This window comes from Xyrauchen texanus, chromosome 46, assembly GCF_025860055.1.
Source record: "Xyrauchen texanus isolate HMW12.3.18 chromosome 46, RBS_HiC_50CHRs, whole genome shotgun sequence".
Taxonomy (NCBI): Eukaryota; Metazoa; Chordata; class Actinopteri; order Cypriniformes; family Catostomidae; genus Xyrauchen; species Xyrauchen texanus.
Window position 1 is genome coordinate 19,654,934 of NC_068321.1, and position 23,948 is coordinate 19,678,881.

Here is a 23,948-nt window from a genome sequence, read left to right on the forward strand (position 1 = left end):
CCCCTTAACAAGATTATTATCATTTTTGGGGGGACTGTTCAGAGAGATGAGCCACCATGATGGCAAAGAATGTTTGTTTTTTTATTTTATTTTGTAACTTTCCTCCTGTAGGCTAGTTCTGTTGGTGGTATCAAAACTTGAAGGTTCCACAGTGCAGTAGAGTGAGTGGGAGAGAGGGGGCGGCTCCACCGTTGAGATCAGGGTGTAGGAGAAACAGAGAGAAAGAGAAAAGGCCAAACGACCACACTCAGTTCTTCTGCAACCTTCTTTGCCACCCTTCTACCTCGGGACAGAGTGTGGTCCTCAGTTTAGCCTGTTTGTCAGTTTAGGAATGTCGCAGGGGTCCTGCACACAAAAGAAAGCACTCTGTGTTTCCTTCAAGGCTTTAAATAAAAAAGGCTTTGAGAGGTAGTGCAAGCTTTCAGAGCTTTCAGAGCCTTACTGTTGCCTCTGTCATATCTGCAACCAGCTAAGCTGATGTCATTGCACTGTCGCAACTCTTCGACACCAGGGCAGGGCTTCTGGGCTTTAAAGGGATAGTTCACCCAAAAATAAACATTCTGTCATCATTTACTCACCCTCATTTAGTTCCAAACTCATATGACTTACTTTTTTTTGTTAAACATAAAATTAAATATAAGAATTTCACTTTCATTATGTACATATTTACATTCATTTGGCAGATGCTTTTTTCCAAAGCAACTTACAAAAGAGGAATAATACATCATAAGTGAATTACTATTAAGGAGACAGTGGTATGGCAAGTGCTGCATTACAATGTTTCACTAGCATCAGAATAGCAGTATACAAGACAGATTAAAGTGCAACAAGAATATATATATATATTTGCTGTTTGGGAAGGGAATTGGTACTTTAATTCACCAAAGTGGCATTGAACTGATCACAAAGTATAGTCAGGACATTACTGATGTAAAAAACACACCATCACTATTTTTTTTATCAAATCTAGACAGGCACCATTTCTAGCAGCCATCACTCCAATGCCTTAGCCTTGAGTAATCATGCTAAATTGCTAATTTGGTAATAGGAAATCACTTGCCATCATATCCAACACAGCTGAAAGCTATTTGATTCGTTGTCTTTGTATTTATTTTTGAGTTGCTGCAGTATGCAATAGACTGGGATGTCTTAAGGTCAATATTAGGTAAAAAATGGCAAAAAAGAAATAGCTTTCTCTAGAAACTCGTCAATCAATCATTGTTGTGATGAATGAAGACTATACAATGCTTATTGAAAAGATTTCATACAAAGGTGTACACTACAGTCTTCAAAGACAAAGCACAACTGGCTGTAACAAGGACAGAATGAGATGTGGAAGGTCAGATGTACAACTAAACAAGAGGATAAGTACATCAGAGACTCTAGTTTGAGAAATAGATGCCTCACATGTCCTCAACTGAAAGCTTCATTGAATTGTACCCATTCAACACCAGTTTCATGTACAATAACCCCACTGAGCTTTTGTTGAATGTTGCATTTATATAACTTTCTCTGACACTATCCTCAAAGCTCTTTACACAGTGAACAGGGAACTCTCCTCAACCACTACCAGTGTTCAGCATCCACCTGGATCATGCAACGGCAGCCATAGTTCGCCAGTATGCTCACCACACACCAGCTATTGGTGGTGAGGAGAGATTACAGTTATGAAGCCAATTTATGGATGGGGATTATTAGGAGGCTATGATTGAGAATGGCTAATGGGGGAATTTGGGATTTTTAATGACCACAGAGAGACAGGACCTCTGCTGAAGGACGGTGCCCTTTTACAGTATAGTGTCTCCATCACTATCATGGTATGAAATGTCACCTGAGTATCTGGACAATCTGACAAGCTTGAATGCCAAGGATCTGCAAAGCTGTCATTGCTGCACGTGGATGATTTTATAATGAAAACTCTTTGAAGTAGTTTAAGTTCTGAATTTTTTTTTCAAATTGTAACAGTAATTTTTCAACTATATATTTTGATCAGATGAATGCCACTTTGGTAAATAAAATTAACAATTTCTTTCCATAAGAGCAACATCTGTACTTTATTCTAAACTTTTGGCCACCAGTGTGTCAGCTTCACAGATGGAGTTGGTAAGGTCATTCCACCAACGTGGCCCGACAAAAAAAATTGAAAGTCCAGGAAAGTGTTTTGGTGCCTCTTTGTGTTGGTGCAACAAGGCACCACTCCTTAACCGACTATAGGCTTCTGGTGGGAATGTAGCTCTGCAAAAAAATATTTTAGGTATGCTGGAGCACACCCAGTGACTGTTCTGTATGCCAGCATCACAGCCTTGAATATGATACGTGCATCAACTGGCAGCCAGTGAAGAGAGACAAGAAGTTGTGTAACATGCACTCTCTTTGGTTAATTAAAGACCAGATGTGCTGCTGCATTCTGCATAATTTTCAGGGGTCTGATTGCCACATGCAGGGAGGCCTGCAATGAGAGTGTTACTGTAGTCTAGTCTAGTTATAACAAGTGACTGGACAAGAAGTTGTGTGGCATGTTCAGAGAGGAAGGGTCTAATCTTCCTGATATTGTAGAGTGTAAATCTACACAATCGTGCTTTCTTTAAGATGTTGTATGTGAACTTGTTTATTGATGGTTACCCCTAGATTTCTGACAGTTCTGGAATCCGTTACTGTAGTTGAACCCAGCTGCATGGTGATGTTATGTTCAAAAGCAGGGTTGGCTGGAAAGACAAGGAGCTCAGTCTTGGATTTGTTAAGTTGCAAGTGGTGTTCTTTCATACAGGCCGAGATGTCTGTCAAACAGCTGACTTCGAGAAGTCACCGTGGTGTTGTTGGGATGGAAAGACAAGTAGAGCTGTGTGTCATCAGCACAGTGAAATCTGAAAAAAGTTCTTCAGCTAAAATTAATCTGTGCTTACTGAAATTCGAAACACTGCCCCCAGTGGCCAAAGCTGTTGGGAGTACGGGCACACGGGCACATGTGAGCAAGGTGTAACGTCCAGGGAGGGGCACTAAAAGCAATCTGTGAAGCGAGGTGATTTTTTTTATCTGTACAGACTGTAATACAGTGAAGAGGGATGCATATTTTATCAGATGTCCTCGACAACTCAACCCCAAACCTAACCATCAGTGGAGTAAAAATGTTATGTTAGTATTCAATGCGAGTTTGAATAACCTTCAAATCACGCACATCACTGACTATGGGAATGTGATTAGTTCCTGGTTTCGACATGGGATCCGAACCGGGGTCTCCCATGCTGTTGATGCAACACCCTTCTAGTCATGCTACAAGGGATGGTAAATTCTGGAGCTGATGAAAACATGTCTGATAGGAGATGGTGCTTGCATGTGAATAGCAATAATGTGGCCAATCCTATGGTAATGGAACTCTCAGAAACAACTTTTCAACTTCCCATGTGATACAGTTTATAGAGTATATAGTTAACTTGCTAATAGTTTGCTTGATGATTTAGAATATTTAAGTATCTAAGCTTCAAAATCTGTCTTTTTTTTTTAAATATAAAAAAAAAATGTAATACTAAAATTTACCAACTTGCTAAAATGTGCTAACTACGTATAAGCTTTAGAATTATAAGCTTTAGTAGCTGTTTTCTAGCTTGCTGATTTAAAATACTATTTAAAATATATAAATGTTAGTGCTTCAAAAGCGTTATACAAAAAAATTTACTTGACTTGACTTTTAAAATTTTAAAAGGTTGAAAAAATACCATGTGAATTCAAAATGACGAAATGCATATGGGTCATTTTGACCCTCTTTATGCAGCCATGGGTTAGTGATATACAACTATTTTGTTCTGAAACTATGACCACGAAATATACAAATTGGTGAGGGTCACAAACAAGGTTTTTGAGGCTTTCATGGAAGATCAAGGAAATAGTTAAATGTCCACTGACCCTAGAACTGCCCCTGCTTCTGAATGTTTGTGTATTTTTATACCACAGTCTGTAAAGAAAACGCTTTAAGAGATGGGACTCTTATGGGACGTTCAATGTCTAGCATGTTGTTTCTTTTGTAGTATGCATTGGTTTCCTGTTTGAAGGCTCTCCCTTATTTTTAGGAAATGAGTTTGCCTTTTCATTCGGGGTATAAGGATGTTGGGTCATTGATGTGTAAAATCAATGATCTGGACCCCTAGAGCTTAGGAAGTGCATCTGTCATGTTGACAACAGAAAAGAAAGACAAACAAAAATACAAAGAGTAATATTGTTTTGCGTGGTTGTCAGATCTCGATACGCCAGTGTGTCGCTACATGAAGTTAATTATTGGAATGCTTCAGTAACTCACCATGGCTTTGTACTCATTCTTCAACCAAAGTTGAAGTGAAGGGAAGATTTAGAGCTGGCAGTCTTCCAGCGTTCGCTTTGACTCTCAGGTTCCCTACATCAAACGAAGTGTGTATGCAGATCTCCAATACTGGAATATTTATGAAACACAGACCAATCTTTCTTGTTGAGATGCTATTTTGGAGATGGAAGTTGATGTTTTTTGGACTTTTGGGATGTGATGCTGCATGTCCTTGCTTAGCCATTCATAGAGCAATCTGTACTCTTGCTAGGAAAGTACCAGCTAGCTTTTAGGCAGAGGTTGGAGGTAACTTTGTTACTGTCAAATGTAATATAATAAGGAATCTTCCTGTGTAGAACTAAAAGGGCTTGCCTGATGAAAATTGTATTCATCAGCATTTTGTTATGAAGATGATCAGAGGTCATACAAGTGCAGACTCTTGCACAGTTCTAAAACTAATTGAAATTATGACAACCTTGCAGTCTGTTTATGATGTGGTGGGGATTTTGATTCATCCCAGTGACGAAAAAGTTTCTAATGCTATAATGTTAATTATAATGCATTTTGGTCATGCTGTAGTCAGTCTTTAAAGGCAGGAAAAGCAGTGTGTGTGTGCTTTCTTTTGTTGTATGGAAATGACCAACTTGGACTAGTCAGACTGATATCACATTGAAATCAGAAACTGTAGGTTGAATTTTCTTTTGCTAAAATCGGTCTGTGCTTACCGAAATTTGAGACGTTTTTTCCAGCTATACAGGCTGTAATAGAGTGGAGAGCAATTTATATTTTAGATACTGTACCCCCCAGCCTAAACCTAACCATCAGTTTAGTAAAAATGTAATCTTAGATGGAAAAAATGCAACATTTGAATAGTTGATTATGGTTTCGACACGGGATCTGACCCGGTCTCTCATGCTGTTGATGCAGCATGCTTCTGGTCATGCCACAAGGTATGGTAAACACACTGGAGAGGATGCAAACATGTTTGATAGGAGATGGCGCTTGCCAGTGAGTAGCCATAATGTGGTCGATGCTATGTTTAAGGAACTCTCAGAAAAAAAACATACCAATTTCCCGTCTAATCATTTTGGAACTATTCCTTTAAGAGTTGAAGTTGTAATGTTTTTAACATGTAAAAACAAATTCTCAAAATTCACTGCTTGGCCAAAAAAAAAAAAAAGATTCATGCTTTGATTATGGTGCGCATTCGTCGTGGCATTATTTCAACAACCTTGCGCAATGTCACAACATTTATTTCTGTCCAGATATGTTTTTGGCCAAGATCTTGTATTGATGACGGGAGAGTTGAACCACTCCGTAAAGTCAGCACATCCCAAAGACTTTCGATGGGGTTAAAATCAAGACTCTTTTGTGGCCAATTCATGTGTGAAAATTACTTCTCATGCCTGAACCCCTCTTTTTCAATTTGAGCCTGATTAATCTTGCAATTGTCATCCTGGAATATGCCTGTGCCGTCAGGGAATAAAAAATCCATTGATGGGATAACCTGGTCATTCAGTACATTCAGGTATTCAGCTCACTTCATTTTATTGCCGCATAACGTTGCTGAGTCTAGACATAACCAATTGAAGCAACCCCAGATAATAACACTGCCTCCAGAGGCTTGTACAGTGGGCACTGTGCACGATTGGTGCATCACTTCATGCGCTTCCCTTCTTACCCTAATACGTCCATTGCTTTTGTGATGCTCTTGTACTACCTGCTCCATACAGGACTCGAACCTAGGTCTCCAGCGTGGGAGGCGGGTGCTCTAACAAGGAGGCTAAAGGCTATTGCACCTCTTGAGGTCAGGAGACTGAGGTTTACACAATGCACAGCTATCTACCAGCTGGCTTCAATTACACTTTGGAAAGGGTAAATCTGGACTCATCAGACCACATGACCTTTTTCTATTGACTCACAGTCAAATCTGTATGCTCCCTAGCAAATTGAAGTAGTTTTTTCCAAGAAGCCTCACTAAGAAGTGACTTTCATGTGGCTGCACAGCTGTTTAGTCACAATCCTGTAAGTTCTCATCGCATTGTGTATGTGGAAATAATCTTACTTTAACTATTAAACATAGCCGAGAGTTCTACTGTGGACTTTTTACAATGTGACTTCACCAAGTATTTTAGTGATCTCCAATCACGATCATTCAAGATTTTTTTCCAACCACATTTCTATCACGAAGCCGACGGTTCACCACTATCATTCCAAGTTTTCATAATGTGTTGGACATTTCTTTACCCAATTGCTGTGATTTCAGCAATCTCCTTAGTTGTTTTGTTTGTTTGATGGAGGCCAATAATTTGCCCCTACTAAAACATATTTTCCACAACCACGGGATACATCTTCCGACATGGTTGTTTAAGAAATGAGAAGCTACACACTGCATCAGTTTGGGTTAAAATAATTGTTGCCAGCTGAAACATATTAATCAATGCAATTATGATCCAATCATAGGCTCTTAAGTATCTGCTTATTTAAATCCAAACTATGATTTTTTTTTGGCCAGGCACTGTATAATACCCAGTCACTTTTTATTACTGTAAACTATGGTTTGCCAAGGAAATCCAAATGGATTTTTTTTTTTTACGATAAACATTTGCTTTTTTGACAGCAATTGAATCCATGATAAACAAATTTTGGCTGTCTTAGTATCTTTTTATGCTTTATGGGCACATATTGTTTTAATGGCGTACTTAAAGTTTAAAAGTGACAGTTTTGCTATAAAGTAATGCTTAAATCTGGGTGCAATAAACGTTAATGTAACAAACAAAATTCACCAAATAAACAAGAAAGCATTATACTTTAAAATCAATTCATGCTGCAGTGGTCCAGTAAGCTTTAAGCTCTTGTGAATGTTTATTGTCCAAAACTGTCAAGCATATTTAAGAAACTCTCACACTAATACATGTTTATGAGACTACTTTATGTGTACTTACAAGAAAGCTTTATGAATGTATTATGACATGATGATTAGAGAGGTGTCAAACTGGCCTGTACAGAGTGTATATGAGACACAGGACACTCTGGATCTTCTCTTTGACTCATTATTGGATATTTAGAAACTGCACAGCACAATCAATGCACTCATCAATTAGTCGATTTGTCAATTAGTCACAGGGGAAAGTTCTCTGTTTTAGATATGTTCAGTCCATCACTACCTGTATCCCACCCCCATTTCAATTTCTCTCTATTTTCAACTTTCAATTTAAGCACATTCTGCAATCTGTTAAAATAACAGATTTGAACATATCTGTTTAAAGAAATTCTGATGGCTGTTAAAGAACTGAAAATTACTTTAACGTATTATCTAGTAGACAGATGTGGCTGGAACTATCTCTCTGAAATAAAATAACAATAACAATCACCCAAAATTCAAAAGGTTTTATCAAATTTGTCTATTTTTAACATGATCTTGTCACATTTTAAAATATTGTTAAAGAAGATAAGTGTAAAATGTATTTAATTCAACATTTACATTTAGGATATGTTTAAATTTATACATTTGGCAAACACTTTATCCATAAGCAACTTGTTGCGACAGTGCATTCAAGGTGTACATTTGATCAGTTTTTCAGCATTTCTCAAACTAGAATCCATCTCAAATAGTCAGGTTATAAGCAGAACATATCTGAATTGCATCAAAAACCACACTGAAAAACCATTTGACAAAGCCAGACTGATCAAGTTGAATTCGGCGACAGTAGGTCAAAAGTTCTGCTGCTGAAATCAGTCTGTGCTTACCGATAATCAAACCACTGCCCCTAGTGGCTAAAGCTGGAAGTGTTTTTAAATGTTTGAACATGTGTGAGCTCCTTTGTCCAGGTAAAAGTTGTATTTTTAGTTATAAATTATGTATTACAGTCAACACGAATGCATATTTTATCAACCTTTCCCCCTAACCCAAATCACAACCCTAAACCTAACCATCAGAGTGAAAATGCAACCTCCAAATCATTCTAATCATTGTTTATGTGAACACAATTAGTTCCTAGCTTCCACAGGACCAGAAACCCTGCCAGGAGAACAGACATATTCAAATTCATCTCAAAGATCGCAATTGCCCAACCACCTGTCCTAAATATCACTTACTATTAGACATCACAAATATTCAGTGGTAGACTCATGCATAGTAACCAATCACAATTTGCAGTTAGGCATGTGGTCTTTTTTCACCTAAATGCACCAGACCACATCCACAAACACCCACTTACCAACACACACACAGATCAGTATCCCCTGAGTAAAGAGAGCTGACATATTCAAACCAGATACGGACATTGTTACATTTCTACTGCTGATGTAAATATGTGCAAGCCAAGCTCAGAAAACCTGATTCCATCAACAGATGGAGGGTGGCTTTTAGTTTCCTGGGCACAGCTATGGGAGATGCATGTCGTGCAGCTGCTTGCTATGGTGTGTGTCAAGGAAAACAGCATCTGGGTGTGTGTGAGAGAGAGAATGAGTGATCGAGATATAGATAGAGAGAGAAGAGCCTAAACCACTGAATGATTGAACTGAAGGGATAGTGAGCATGACACTGTGGCAAATCCCTGAAGTTTTAAATCATTTGCCATTAAGTGCCAGATATAAATAAGCGATTAAGACTCCTCTGCTCTGGATTCCTTTAGGGTTGTCGCAAAATGGCCTCCATGGCTCGACTTTGCTTAAACGAGCCATCAGACAACAGACAGACAGACCTCCCTGTGAATTTGGCAGCAGCAGTTCGAAAGCTCTTTAGCTGAAATCAATCTGTGCTTTCTGTAATTTGAGCCACTGCCCCCAGTGGCTGATGCAGAAAATGATGTTGATTATACAGGCACGTAGCTCAAGTTTCCAGTTGTCCATGTCCACATACTAGTGACAAAAGCAAGTTGTAAAGGAGTTTTTATTTAATATAGATAGCAACAATGTATATTTTATTAAAGATGCACCCTAACCCAAACCCCAACCCTAAACCTAACTGTCAGTAGAGTGAAAATGTTACGTTAGAGGGAAAATATATCCTCCATATAATCCAATAATCACACTCATCATTTATTATGTGGAAGTGAATACTTTCTGGTTTCAGTGGGACCAAAACCTGTGTCTCTGTGGCTGCTTGCCCAGTGTCCTATTAATAGCGCCACAGGAAAAGGTAAACACACATGAATTGATGCAAAGATGTCTGATGGGAGATTCTGCTTGTCATAACGTGGCACAATGGGGTCAATGTTAGGGTATTGGAACATGTGGTAGCAATATATCGACTTCTTGCTAGATCATGGTTTGCCAGGCACCTTTCTGAGAGAGACAAAAATGTTTAAACCAGCCTAAGATTGTTTTCTGGTCTTACTTGGTATAAGAGGGTCTAGGTGCTGCCAAGTGCCTGAAACCAGTCTGACATGGCTTGGAGACCTGCTAAGACCAGCAAACAATCTTAGGCTGGTTTACGCTCTTTCTTTCTTTCTTTCTTTTTAATTGCAAGGGGACAATTTCTGTCAAATGTCAGGAAGACTGGTGGGGCATGAATTTGCATCTGTGACAAGCCAAGGCTTCAGGGGATGTGGGAGTCCTCTCTTAATGAAATGCTTTCTCATTAGGCTATGTGTAATTGCATTGTGGGTAATTTAAACTAGTCGTAAATTGTGAGGGGGAACATGATTTGGGAGTAGGCCTACCAGACAACAGAGTAATAGTAAAGTACAGTGGCCTGGAAAATTATTCTTGTCTGGCCTCTGAAATTCAATGGAAATACAAAACACATAATTTACAAATAAAATATAAAGGAATAGTTAACCTAAAAATACAAATGTACATATACTTGACCTCACTTTATTCAGAACATATATGACTTTCTTATGTGAAACACAAAAGAAGATGTTAGGCAGAATGTTAATCTTAGTCACCATTCATTTTCATATAATTTTTTTCCCACACAATAAAAGTGAATGGTGACTGAGGCTGTAAGTCCCTAACATTCTGCCTGTAATCTCCTTTTGTGTTCCATGAAACATCAGAGAGTGTAAATGACGACAGAATTTTAATTTCCCTATCTGTCACTCACTTGTGTCAATGTAGTGACACTAGGGGTCGACCTTGGGAACCCCAAAAACCTCTAATATTTGAGGAAAGGCCAATGAGAATTGGTGAGTGGAATTTGCATGCCACTCCCCCAGAAATATGGGTATAAAAGGAGCCAGCTTGCAACCACACATTCAGATTTGTTCTTCGGAGCCGAGCGGTGTTGAAGAAATCCACCAGCATTTCATTCACCTCTGAAAGCGAAAGTGTAAAAACGTCTGTTGGATATACAGCGCATTACCACGGGTTCTCCCTTTCTTTCACAGATAAATGCAGAGATCACCCCTATTTTCTCTAAAAGAGAAGGAAAGGTGGTTTATGCTCATGTCGCAACTCGCCCGCCATCTCCTCCTTTGGTGTCAGCAGTGACTGAAGTCGTTGCGGGCCACTGTCGTGGCATGTGACTCTCAGGGGAGAGTGGAGACTCCACCCCCAGGTGTTTTTGCTGATTTGGAGTCGATTCGGCAAAGCACGGGTAGACCTGTTTGCTTCCCATGTGTCCTCCCACTGTGGTACTCTCTGGCCGAGGCCTCCCTTGGCACAGACGCGCTGGCACAAAGCTGGCCCCAGGGTCTGGGCAAGTATGCATTTCCCCCAGTGAGCCTGCATGCACAGAATTTGTGCAAGGTCAGGGAGGATGAAGAACTGGTCGGGTTGGTGAAATCATACTGGTCCACCCAGACTTGGTTCTCGGAGCTCATGCTCCTCATGACAGCCCCTCCCTGGTGAGTTCCCCTGAGGAAGGACCTCCTTTCTCAGGGATGGGGCATGATTTGGCACCTGCGCCCTGACCTTTGGAATCTCCACGTTTGGCCCATGAACAGGATGTTGAAGACACAATCACTAAGGCCACCTCTACAGCAAAATAATACATGGTTTAAGTTACTTTGATGAAAATGACTTGAACTAATTAAATGCAAAAAACATTTGTCAACTTGTCTTCTAATGACATTTACCTCAGTGGAAAAGTTACCATCAGAATTTTTCTAGGTTTTTTTTCTGTCCCAAGAACTCCATATGTTGACACATATTCGGAATATTCCTTGCATAAGTCACTAAACATGAATATATTATATTAGTCCAGTTTTTTTGACAGGTGCAGTTTTATCGAGAGTGACTAGCTTAAAAAATTATGCTGGGAGGGACACAATGACCTGCACTTTTTTACACCAATTTGCAAGACAAACTAAAAAATAAATAAATAAAAACAGTGAAAAACAATCCTATTCTCCTGTTACTTGGTCCACAATTACCTGATGTGCTTGCTTGTCAACATTTTTGACTAACAGCAAAAGTTGGGAAATCATGAAATGGTTATTTATTTATATAGTCCATTGTTGCACCACTGCTTCTGTCTTTAATTGTTTACTGGCATTTCTTCCCTGTGGAGCACACTGTTTATTTGCTGTTATAATGGGGTCCTGGTATGTACACACATGTCTTCAGGCCATCCTCTCTGGCTCACTGGCCAAGCGGGAGACAGATACTAGTGATGCAGTTGCCTCCTGCTGTTTGTCTAAAACCCGTGGTCACCGACACTAGGAAAACACTTTTCTGGATCCAAGAGGGTCTTTCAGACGTCCTTTGGTCTACAAACATGGTGCTGGTGCTGTTGCATGACATAATGGTGTTCTAAAATAATAAATTACGATTGGTCTGGCATCGATTGCTCACACTTTTGTTAGTAGTCACAACATCAATGTCCCCACCAGACCCCGGCTCCCTGCTTTCGCGTATTTGCACTTACATGTGCACGAGTGAGTTTTACTACAGAATTTTCGCAAAAGTAAAGTTGAAGTTGTAGTGCCAGATTTGAGTGGTTGTAAGTGCAGACATATGGTTGTACTGCAAAACTAAATTAAAGTACAAAAGCAAATATTCGCAATATTTGTTTCTGTTATTGTTTTTATGTGAATGCCATGTTACACATTTATGACTATTTGTCTGGAAGTTTGAATTCAAAACACAGGTTTTAGATTGTTGTCTGTGTGTGCAGATTGCAACATTCAACTTTAGGTTTTGTTATATTTTATTTAGTTTCATATGGGCTGTGAGTGTAAATTTCAATTGACATTTGTTTAAGTTCTCAAATTCAAATCTACAAGCTGTCAAGTTTAGCAGCAGATTTACATTCATATTTGCTTGGTTTTCAGAAGGTAAACATATTCAATTACAACCATTAGATAACTGTAGCTAAATATTCCACTTAAAATGGCAAGACCTCATTTTCTCTTGAGCTGCTGTGTTCAGCAGAGGATGCCCAAAGAGTTTGAGCTTGGAAACAGCAGAAACTTCTAGAAACATAGTTTTGGCATTGGCAAAACTTTGGAAAAAAATTATTTTTCAGAGTCTGTGTTGTAATGGGTGCTAATTCACACACACTCAAATCATGATGCTAGCTGGCTCTTGTCACAGCTGCTGTGAAGGTCTTGTTGTTCAGTCACTGCAGTCTGGCTTTTGCAATAAAAATCATGAACGTTTTCTATTTTTGTACTTAAATGTGAAGTGTGTAATTTCTTTGATGTTAAATACTTCCTCCTATCACAGTTGAATGTGTAGAGACAACTTTAAGTAAGCCATTCATATATTGATTTTCCAGAATAGGGTAAACACTGTGGCTCTGTGGTGCTATCAATAATTTTGCTCTGTTTGTTCAAGTGGCCAGACATAGCAACACTGGCTCATTCAATGGTGTGAGTTTGGTGGCAGAATTACATGTGTGACAGCTGTCAGTGCCAAATTTTTTTTATCTAACATCTCCCTTTGTGTTCCATGAATAAGCAAAAGTCATACAGGTTAAAATAACATGATGGTGAGGAAATGAAGACCATTTTCATTTTAATATCACTATCACTAAGGGAGTGTGATTTGTTAATTATTATGCTCTAATTCTATATTCTGGATTTGTTTTACAGACACATTGAGAACTGGTCCGGTTTGCAGATGCTAAGAGATGTTGACATGGAGCTTTACACTGGACTTCATAGACTGTGAGTACCACAGTTAGCACACACTCCATTAAAGCAATGCAAATCTCACTTAGCACTTTGCGCCACTGAGCACATTGATTGCTGTGATAAAAGCGGTCAAACGGGGATGTCGTCACACTTCAAATAAAATAATCTTCCAATCAAGTCCCCAAAGAGAGCTTTTTGATGTGACATCTGTAGAATCGTATTGGTAGCAGTGTCAGGCTTGCATTTGCATTTTTTTAGTTTACTAGTGGCATCAAAAATCTTTTCTAGCCAGCCTCACATAAAAACTTGCCTCCCCAAGGCCTGCTTTAAAATGATCTAATAATGCTGCTGAAGTAGCCAGAAAATTTAATTACATCCCCTAAATCCCTCCATCTGGTCATGCGATGGAGACTAACTCGCTTTACCTCATCCACTCTGCTGTCGTAATACTCATATCTTCACTTATTGCCACCGCCTCTCCACCTGGTTCCTCATAAGTATAGCTTACTCCCTCTTCACAAGAGCCCCTCAACTTCATCTTCTTCCCTTCACAGCTCAGCCTGTTCTTGGAGACCCGAAGCAAAGATTAATATGGTTCTCATTATTGATTAGCTCTCACCTGTACAAGGCTAGTTCCTACTTTTACTTTGACTCAAGGGGACAGGGCAGAACTTGGTCACAGTCACACAGTTTGGGGGAACCTGCTAAAAGATTATATTTGCTAAATAATTGATTCTTCACTTCAGCTCTGGCCCTTTTGCTAAGATTGTCAGTTGTCAGTGATGTATAAATGTGGGGTTTTAGGCCTGGTTTGACATTTGCAGTGTGGTTTGAGACCTCTGATTTGGTCACAATTGGAAGTCAAACAGTGATTATCAGCATCCGTATCAGAATCAGAATGTGCTTTATTGCCAAGTATGCTTACACACACACACACACACACACACACACACACACACACACACACACACACACACACACACACACACACACACACACACACACACACATATGTTGGTCTACCTATCATTATGAGGACTTTCCATAGACATAATGACTTTTATACTGTATAAACTATAGATTCTATCCCCTAAACCTAACACAACCCCTAAACCTAATCATCACAGAAAACTTTCTGCATTTTTACATTTTCAATAAAACATTGTTTAGTATGATTTTTAAGCGATTTGAATTATGGGGACACTAGAAATGTCCTCATAAATCACATTTATAGCATAATAACCTTGTAATTACCAGTTTGTAACTTACAAAATTGTCCTCGTAAATCACAAAAACACGCACACACACACACACACACACACACACACACACTTGTTGTGTTTCCATGTTTTATGGGGACTTTCCATAGACATAATGGTTTTTATACTGTACAAACTTTATATTCTATCCCCTAAACCTAACCCAACCCCTAAACCTAACCCTCACAGAAAACTTTCTGCATTTTTACATTTTCAAAAAACATAATTTAGTATGATTTATAAGCTGTTTTCCTAATGGGGACCAACAAAATGTTCCCACAAGGTCAAAAATTTCGGGTTTTACTATCCTTATGGGAACATTTGGTCCCCACAAAGTGATAAATACACGCTCACACACACACACACACACACACACACACACACACACACACACACACACACACACACACGTTGTGTTTCCATGTTTTATGGGGACTTTCCATAGACATAATGGTTTTTATACTGTACAAACTTTATATTCTATCCCCTAAACCTAACCCAACCCCTAAACCTAACCCAACCCCTAAACCTAACCCTCACAGAAAACTTTCTGCATTTTTACCTTTTCAAAAAACATAATTTAGTATGATTTATAAGCTGTTTTCCTCATGGGGACCGACAAAATGTCCCCACAAGGTCAAAAATTTCGGGTTTTACTATCCTTATGGGGACATTTGGTCCCCACAAAGTGAAAAATACACGCTCACACACACACACACACACACAAGGAATGTGACATGGTGACAGAAGCTTCCGGTGCAAGAGAATGCAATGTATATACATACAAACATATACATTTAAACATATATACATATAGTGACATGAAATATAAATCAATAAGATATAACAGTTAAAAAAGAAATATACAATAGCACAATAATGTTGTTAGAATATTAACATATATACAGTTATGTGCAGGTGATGTAATATATTAACTCTTTCCCCGCCAAACACGGAATTTTCCGTGTTTTATGAAAAAACGCTTCCCCGCCAAACACGGAATTTTCCGGGTTTCCGTGTTTTAGGTGTTATACGGTAAGGAAGACCCCTGCGCATGTTTTGAAAGAGTACGCAACTCTTTGATCAAAGAAACAGACTGCGATCGTCTCAAACATGAAGAAGTGGAGTATTGAGAAGCTCAAAATATCAGACATAAACATGCCTTTTTCTCAGCTTTTTGTCTGAAATGTTGTTTTTTGACAAAACCGACCTCTGTTCATGTCGCAATAAAAAAAGAACAAATGAAGATAAAATAAAATCGTTTTTTTTTGCCTAAAAGCAGAGGCTCAGATATTTATTGTGATATATAGCATCTTCATATATTCATGGAAGAACATATTCTGCGGGCCATTAAAGTTTAGCGAAAATCGTCAAAAACCCTGGCGGTGGCTGGCAACTTTTTTTAAAAACGCTGGCGGGGAAAGAGTTAAAGAAGTAGGATATGTTAAAAAATATAAATGAGATATACAGTAGATGGATGGATTGAATATTGCACATGGTTGTATTGACAAAAGGAATCTATTTGTGGGCAGTTTTAACTGTTCTTGAGGTGGATGGCTTGAAGGAAAAATCTGTTCCTGTGCTTGGCTGTTTTGGTGCTCATTGCTCTGTGTTGCCGGCCAGAGAGCAACAGTTCTAAGAGGAAGTGTGCTGGGTGAATGGGGTCAAGAGTGGTTTTGCCAGCCCTTTTCATCACTCTGGATGTGTACAGTTCTTGCGGGTGGGTAGGGGTGAACCAATAATCCTCTCAGCAGTCCAAACTATCCTTTGAAATCTTCTGATGTCTGACTTGGTAGCTGAACCAAACAAGACAGTTATAGAAATGCAGAGGACAGAGTCAATGATTGCTGAGTTGAACTCTATCAGCAGCGCTTGTGGAAGGTTGAACTTCCTCAACTGGCAAAGGAAGTACATCCTCTGCTGGGCCTTTTTCAAAATTTAGTCTCTGTGGGTCTCCTACTTCAGGTCCTGTGAGATGGTAGTGCCTAGGAACCTGAATGACTCCACTGCTGCCACAGTGCTGTTCAGAATGGGTGATGGGTTAATGTTGGGGTGTTCCTCCTAAAGTCCACTATCATCTCCACTGTTTTGAGCGTGTTCAGCTCCAGGTTGTTTTGATTGTACCAACCGGTCAGCTGTTCTACCTTCCTTCTGTTTGCAGACTCACTGTCATCTTGGATGAGGCCGGTGACCGTAGTGTCGTCTGCAACATCAGTAGCTTGACAGAGGGTCTTTGGTGGTTCAGTCATTTGTGTAGAGGGAGAAGAGTAGTGGGGAGAGCACACATCACCAGTGCTGATTGTACATGTGCTGGAGGTGAATTTCCCCATTCTCATTAGCTGCTGTCAGAAAGCTAGTGATCCACTGACAGATAGAGCCGGAAACAGAGAGCTGGTTTAATTTATTCCATAGGAGAGAAGGGTCGATGGTGTTAAAAGCCAATCTGAAGTCAACAAATAATATCATTGCATAAGTCCCTGGTCTGTCTATATCCTGTATGTAATGTAGTCCCATATTGACTGCATCATCAACAGACATGTTTGCTCTATAAGCAAATTGAAGGGGATCCAGAAAGAGTTGAGTGATTTCCTTCAAGTGGGCCAACACCAGCCTCTCAAATGATTTTATGACCACAGTCGTCAGAGCGATGGGTCTACAGTCATTAAGTCCTTTGATCTTGGGCTTCTTCTGGGATTACTGTGGAGAATTTGAAGCAATATGTAATTTAACATTGCTCCAGTAATCTGTTGAACATTTGTGTAAAGATTGGGGCCAGCTGGTCAGCACAGGATTTTAGACAAGTGTGTGAAACACCATCGGGGCCTTGTGCTTTTCTTGTCTTCTGTTTCCGGAATACCCATCACACATACTCTTCACAGATCTTAATTGCATGTTGAGTAGCAGGAGAGGGGAGGAGGGTGGTGGCAGGAGTTGTAAAAGACTGTGTGTTGTGAAGATCGGAGCAGGTGTGGGGTGTGTTACTGGGCTTTTCAAATCTACAGTAAAACACATTCTGGTGGTCAGCCTGTTGTTAAATCCCTACAGTGTTGGGGGATGGTGTTTTTCAGCTTTTCAGAATAGCTCCTTTTAGCCCATCTAATCTCCTTTGTAAGTTTGTTTTTGGCCTGATTGTACAATATTTTATCCCCAATTCAGTAAGCATCCTCTTTGGCCTGACGAAGCTGCCTGAGTTTTGCTGTACACCATGGTTTGTCGTTGTTTTGTATAATATCATAGTATCTGTGAACTCGTCCAGGTCAGTGGCTGCAGCTTCAAAAACACTCCAATCAGTGCCGTCATTCCAGCTCTGCTTCAATGGTCCACTTTTTTACAGTCTTTACTACAGGTTTAGCTGATTTTATTTTCTGCATGTAGGTCAGAAGAAGATGAACCAGGCAGTGATCAGAGAGTCCTAAAGCTTGTGGGACAGAGCGATATGTATCCTTTATTGTTGTATAGCAATGATCCAGTGCATTTCTGTCTCTGGTGGGGCATGTAACGTCCTGTCTTTATTTGGGCAGTTCACATGTGAGATTTGTTAAAATATCCAAGAATAATAATAAATGAGTCTAGGTGTTGTTGTTCCGTGTCTGTGATCTGATCAGCCAGCTGTTGCAGCGCTGTGATCACGCACGCGTGTGGAGGAATATAGACACTCAAAAGAATACACAGGGAAAACTCCCATGGCGAGTAGAAAGGCTTGCAGTTTATGAAGATTGCCTTAAAATTAGGATCTTCTAATCTTCTTCAGCGTCGTTACATCTGTACACCAACATTTGTTGATGTAAAAACACGTTCCACCACCTCTCATTTTCCACGTTAACTCTGCGGTGTGATCCGCTCTGAACAGCTGGAAGCCCGGCAGATGTAATGCGCTGTCCAAAATGGCTTCACTCAGCCAGGTTTCTGTAAAGCACAATGCAGCAGAATTTGCAAAATCCTTATTTATGTGGGTGAGGAGAAGTACTTTGTCTGTTTTGTTAGGAAGAGAGCAGAGATTCGCTAGATGGATGCTTGGCAGAACGGTTCAAAAGCCGCACTGTCGGAGCTTGACCAGAGCTCTGGCTCGCTTGCCACGTTTGCATTTTTTAGTGTGCTTGTACAGCACCGCAGCTCCTTCGACTAAAATGTCCAACAGAACAGAATGTTCAACAGAATAATCAAAAACTAGTAAAAGATAGTCTGGCGTGTGCTGTCGAAATATTCAGCAGCTTGTCTCTGGTAAAACTGATCGTAAATAAATTACTAAACACAGGACAAACAAACAAAAACAGCAAAAGAAATGGAGAGCTCCACACCGAGGCGGCCATCTGTGGGTCCATCTTAGCAGACATGAATCATGTTCGTCGATCCTACTTCTTTAACATGATGCTTAAAGAAATACTTTGATGTAATCACTCCCTCACATGCTTGTAATGACAAGAGAGTGCTCCGTGCAAATCAAAATCTTACAAATGCCAATGTAAATGTTTTTTTCAATATACATAATTGATTCCAGCTGCCAGCGTAAATAACTCTGGGAGCAAGGATGCAGGCTCTTGATGATATTCTGCCCTTAATGACACTCCTTGAGGAGAAGAGACAGACTGGAAAAGAAGATTAGATGATGTTTTTCCCTTTTACTTCCACTTTTACCCAAATCTGCTGTGAGAAAGCAAGGCAATTAGCAGCCCGGTTAGCCACTAGCTGCTGTCAGATCCATTTAAAATGACATGAACTGGTCATCATTTTTTACCAATGCACCTACTCTTAGGTGCATGATTCATCTCTAAATTATTTTAGGCTAATCGAAGCAACTTAGCAAGGCATTTGACATTAGCATAACCTAATTGTCCTTTGCCAAACATTGTTGATGTTTTATTTCATTGTATAAGCAGCATTAAGGTTTCCATAGATACAATCACATATTTTGCAATCAATGTCATAACAGAATGCAATGCTTGGGTTCCTTGTTTTGGAACCCAAATGCATATTAAGCTTTTGGGTTCCTTCTTTGGAGAAATATATTAAACCAGCCTAAATGGGTTTGCTGGCCTTAGCCTCTTAGCTGGTTTAAGATGATCTTACAGCCTTGCCAAGCTAATGCTAAACTGGTTCAGCCTGTTAGTTAACTTTACTCCCAGTTTGACCAGCTGAAAAATCCCCTCTAAAACCCTTCTATTTTCCAGCAGGATGCTGCTGGTTTTGGAAAATACTCATACATTTTTACTTGTCATTTCTATTCCAGGTCCATTGTGAACTGCAACCTACGTGTGATTCAGCCAAGAGCCTTTGCTCAGAACCCCAACCTGCGCTACATGTGAGTTCCAGAATTTTCTAAAGTCTTCTTCTGATTAAACAACTCATTTGGAAGTTTTCTAAGCCTGATTCACTCTCATACTGTTAAAGATGGATCGTAAACTCAGGTTCGTCTACAGTAGGCAATATATCTCCTCAAATAGGCCATGTTTAGCAAATGGGTACAATGCATTTTCTGTCTTTGGATGCTTTGCAAAATCTTCTCAGTATCATGACTTACAACCCCTTTATTAAGAGATGCCTTGCCACTTCATGCATAATTTATTATGATGAAGTTCTCTGAAACAGCTTACTGAACTCCTCCCGCAGCCATTTATCAAAGTGAGCTTACAAATCACCTAGTGGATACCAAAGTTGGTTTTAATCTCCAAAAAGCAGCTTTTCAGAGTCCTTGTTAACATATTGTCTTTGTCTATGGCTGTTTTATGATTTGAAATTGAGAATATAAGCCAAAAAATGCATTCTAGCAGAGAGACACCTATGCTGTTACCCTTTGTCAAGCAAAGTGTCACCTTTCTACAATCAAATGACAATGCTAGTGAGTTGGCAACCTTAAAATGGTGGTTATTTGGTTATTGGATAGCAAGCCTGCTATCTTAAGCTTTGAGTACCTTATTTACACTCCTCATAATCACAGTCTTTTACTGTGCCCTGCTGAAAAAAATCATAAATCAGTCAAAGATGGTTTGGTGGTCTTAGCTGGTCTTCCATTCTGGCCCAGTAAGACTGTCTGATTTTAAAGGTTTTTTGAGCACTTCTCAGATTGTCATTGTGTAAGACCAGTTAGACCAGCCTAAACCATCTTAGACCAGCAAATCATCTTAGGCTGGTTTAAGCATTTTTTTTTCCCCACAGGGTAAGTCGTCATGAAATTGTGTTTCTTAAATTGAGCTGACGTGTCACCCAGAAGAAACGTAAATTAATTTTAATCTCTAAACACCATCTTTGCAGAGTGCTTGTTAACATATCGTCTTTGTCTATAGTCGTTTAAGGCTTTAAATTGCTTGACCAAAATGACTCCTTTCGATAATTGGCTTAACTGTCAGAACCACAAAGTGGCAGTGTCTCTTGAAATTCTGTTAGATTGCTCATGCACTTCCTGATTCCAACAGTCAGCAAAGACTCTCTGTTGTGTGCTCTGAATAAACAAAGGCTGTTTGAGGTAGAGTTGTCCGAGTTGTGGGGGAGAATGAAATGAGAAAGTGAGAGAATGAGTCAGAGAGATGATTTACTTAATGAAGGCTGAATAGGACGAGTATGACAGGTCTGTTATTGCCCAATTTCCTGCTGGTGAGTGGTGGAAAGGAGTCGCAAACTGTCACCTCCACACAGTTCGCCCCAATTTGAGCTGTCTATTACAGCCTGCAAATGCATTGCTTATTTTCGTTCTGTCATAAAGTGATGCATAAGAATGTGTGTATTGGTGAGGGATCCCAAGGAATGTCTCCCCTACAGAATGTTCAAAATCACTTTGTGGCATGTATTTGTCACTACATATGTCAACTGTAAACACTTTAGTATGGTATTCAGGCAAATAATTTAATGTCATGCTTAAGGTAGGACCTGGGCAGTGGTAGTCTGCAAATTCAACCCTTGTGTTCACTTGTAGGCCCATTGGAGGAAGGGCTCTTATAGGCTAACAAAGCCCTAACCCTTATGTCTGCCAACCCCAAACTGTCCTACTTTACCTTTTTAGTCTACAAACTCCCTTATTAGAGGTGGTGAAAAATATTGATATGTTAAAGCATTGTGATATTTTTACTCTTGATATTGTATCAATATTTGCATGCCAAATATCTATAATATGGTAAAAAGATTTCAACATTAATATTATGGTGATGGGGAAAAAAATTGACCTGGCCAAATCGATCTAGGAATTAAATGACTTAGAAGGTGCAGTTAACATGCTTTACACATAATCACTCTCCCTTACTAAAATGTTTTACAATGTTATAGGAAATGTATTTTTAGTGTCATATAAAATAACCTTTTAGGTGAAATCTATTATACATTTGTGTAGGGCTGCACGATTTGGACAAAGTCATATTGTGATAATTTTGAAAATATTGCGATTGTGATTTGAAATGTGATTATGATGGACAAATACAAAAATGATATATATTTTATATATATATATATATATACACACATGTTTTTCACATGTACAACTGCCAAAAGACTACTGGGGTTCCCCTTCTGTCACTCACACTGAAACAAGGGGTCTTTCTTGAGAGCCTCGCGTACCTCTGAACTTGAGAAAAGGCCAATGAGAAATTTGCATACAGAATTTTCATGTCCCGCCCCCGGACATACAGGTATAAAGGGAAGCGGGTGTGCATCTGTCAGTCAGATTTTTTCTTCTGAGCTGAGCGGTTGTGCAGCAGCAAGCTGAGTCTCACTACTGTTCCACTCACCTCTATCAGAACATTGCTGTTGGATCTACGCCGCGTTACAGCGGCTTTCTCCCTCTCAGCAATCAGTGCAGTCCACACCCCTGGGCGCTTCGACAGCGCTTCTGTAAAAGAGTGTATACCTCTAAAAGAGAAGTATCTTTCCCCTCGAAAAGAGTATTTTCATTCACAAAAGAGCAATACACAGCAGGCGTTGAACATCCTTTTCAGAACGCCTCTTTTTAAAGATGTCTTTCCGCCTCTGTGTAGATCCTGGATGCGGCTGTTTTCTCTCCACTTCTGATGGTCATAAGCGCTGCCTCGCGTGTCTGGGCTGCCATCACACGGAGGCAGCATTTATGAATGGTTTATGTTCTCATTGTGAGAACCTAGCCATGGCAACATTGCGATCGTGCCGCACTTCAGCCGCCTCCCACGCCGCGCCTTCTTCCTACGGTATTAAGGCCAGCACGGCCTGCGATGAAAGTAATATGGGCAGAGCAACAGGCTCAGTTTCGCCGGGTACATCTACACGAACCATCCGCCTCCTCAGCACGCAGTCACAGCGGCATCTGGTGCTAATTACTCGTCTGGGCTGCCACCTTCGGGTCTGCTCGCCCAGTCTGAGGCTGACGCACGTATGTCCGCTATGCTTTCCCTGACCGCCGTAAGCGCAAGGCTGGACTGGAAACTTCCGCCACCCCTCACGGCTAGTCGATTGGTTTCTCGGGTCAGGGTGCCGCTCATAGCCACGTGTCATAGGTGACAGGAATGTCACCTATGGCTAAACATGGTTGAGATTTGCGACAGCACCTCCCTGGCAAATTCCCCTAAGGAATAACCTTCTTTCCCAGGGCTGGGGCACCCTCTGGAATCCGCGCCCAAACCTCTGGAACCTCCACGCCTGGCCCCTGGACGGGATGCAGAAGATCTGAGTGACCTAACAACTGTGGTTGTTGACACGATCAACCAAGCCAGAGCTCCCTCTACCAGGCAGCTTTACACCCTAAAGTGGTGCTTGTTTGCAAATTGGTGTTCTTTCTGGTCCGAAGACCCGCAGAAATGCGCAGTTCGGTCAGTGCTTTCATTCCTGCAAGAGAGGTTAGAGGGAGGCTGTCCCCCTCTACCTTGAAGGTTTATGTAGCTGCTATCACGGCCCACCACAACACAGTGGACGCCAAGTCCTTGTGTCAGCATGACTTGATTATCAGGTTCCTTAGAGGCACCCAGAGGCTGAATCCTCCCCAGCCAAGCCTGTTCCCCTGCTGGGATCTCTCAGTGGTCCTCTTGGGCCTTCAGAGACCCCCCTTCGAGCCGCTTGACTCAGTTGAGCTCCTGTCCCTCTCCTTGAAGACGGCCCTCCTGATAACACGTGAGGTGGGGACCTGCAAGCGTTCTCTGTCAGCGACACTTGCCTGGAGTTCGGCAGATACTCATGTCATCCTAAGGCTACGTGACCAAGGTTCCTACGACCCCCTTCAGGGACCAGGTCATGAACCTGCAAGCAAACTGCCCCAGGAGGAGGCAGACCCAACCTTCGTTGCTGTGTCTGGTATGTGCTTTGCATATCTATTTGGACCGCACGCAGAGCTTTAGATGTTTAGGAGATCTTTGTCTGCTTCGGCAGATGACGGAAAGGGAACGCTGTCTCCAAACTGAGGCTGTCCGCTGGGTCGTTGACGCC

At 40.5% G+C, this 23,948-nt stretch overlaps 1 protein-coding gene across 1 annotated transcript in view; it reads left to right on the forward strand.

Annotated features, from left to right (window-relative positions):
• The window catches only part of LOC127638276 (NT-3 growth factor receptor-like), a 281,479-nt gene that overhangs the window by 45,899 nt on the left and 211,632 nt on the right, over nucleotides 1-23,948 (forward strand). The window contains exons 2-3 of the mRNA XM_052119739.1: nucleotides 13,276-13,350; nucleotides 19,804-19,875. Of these exons, the coding sequence (XP_051975699.1) occupies nucleotides 13,276-13,350; nucleotides 19,804-19,875 (147 nt within the window). The remainder of the gene's footprint in view (nucleotides 1-13,275; nucleotides 13,351-19,803; nucleotides 19,876-23,948) is intronic.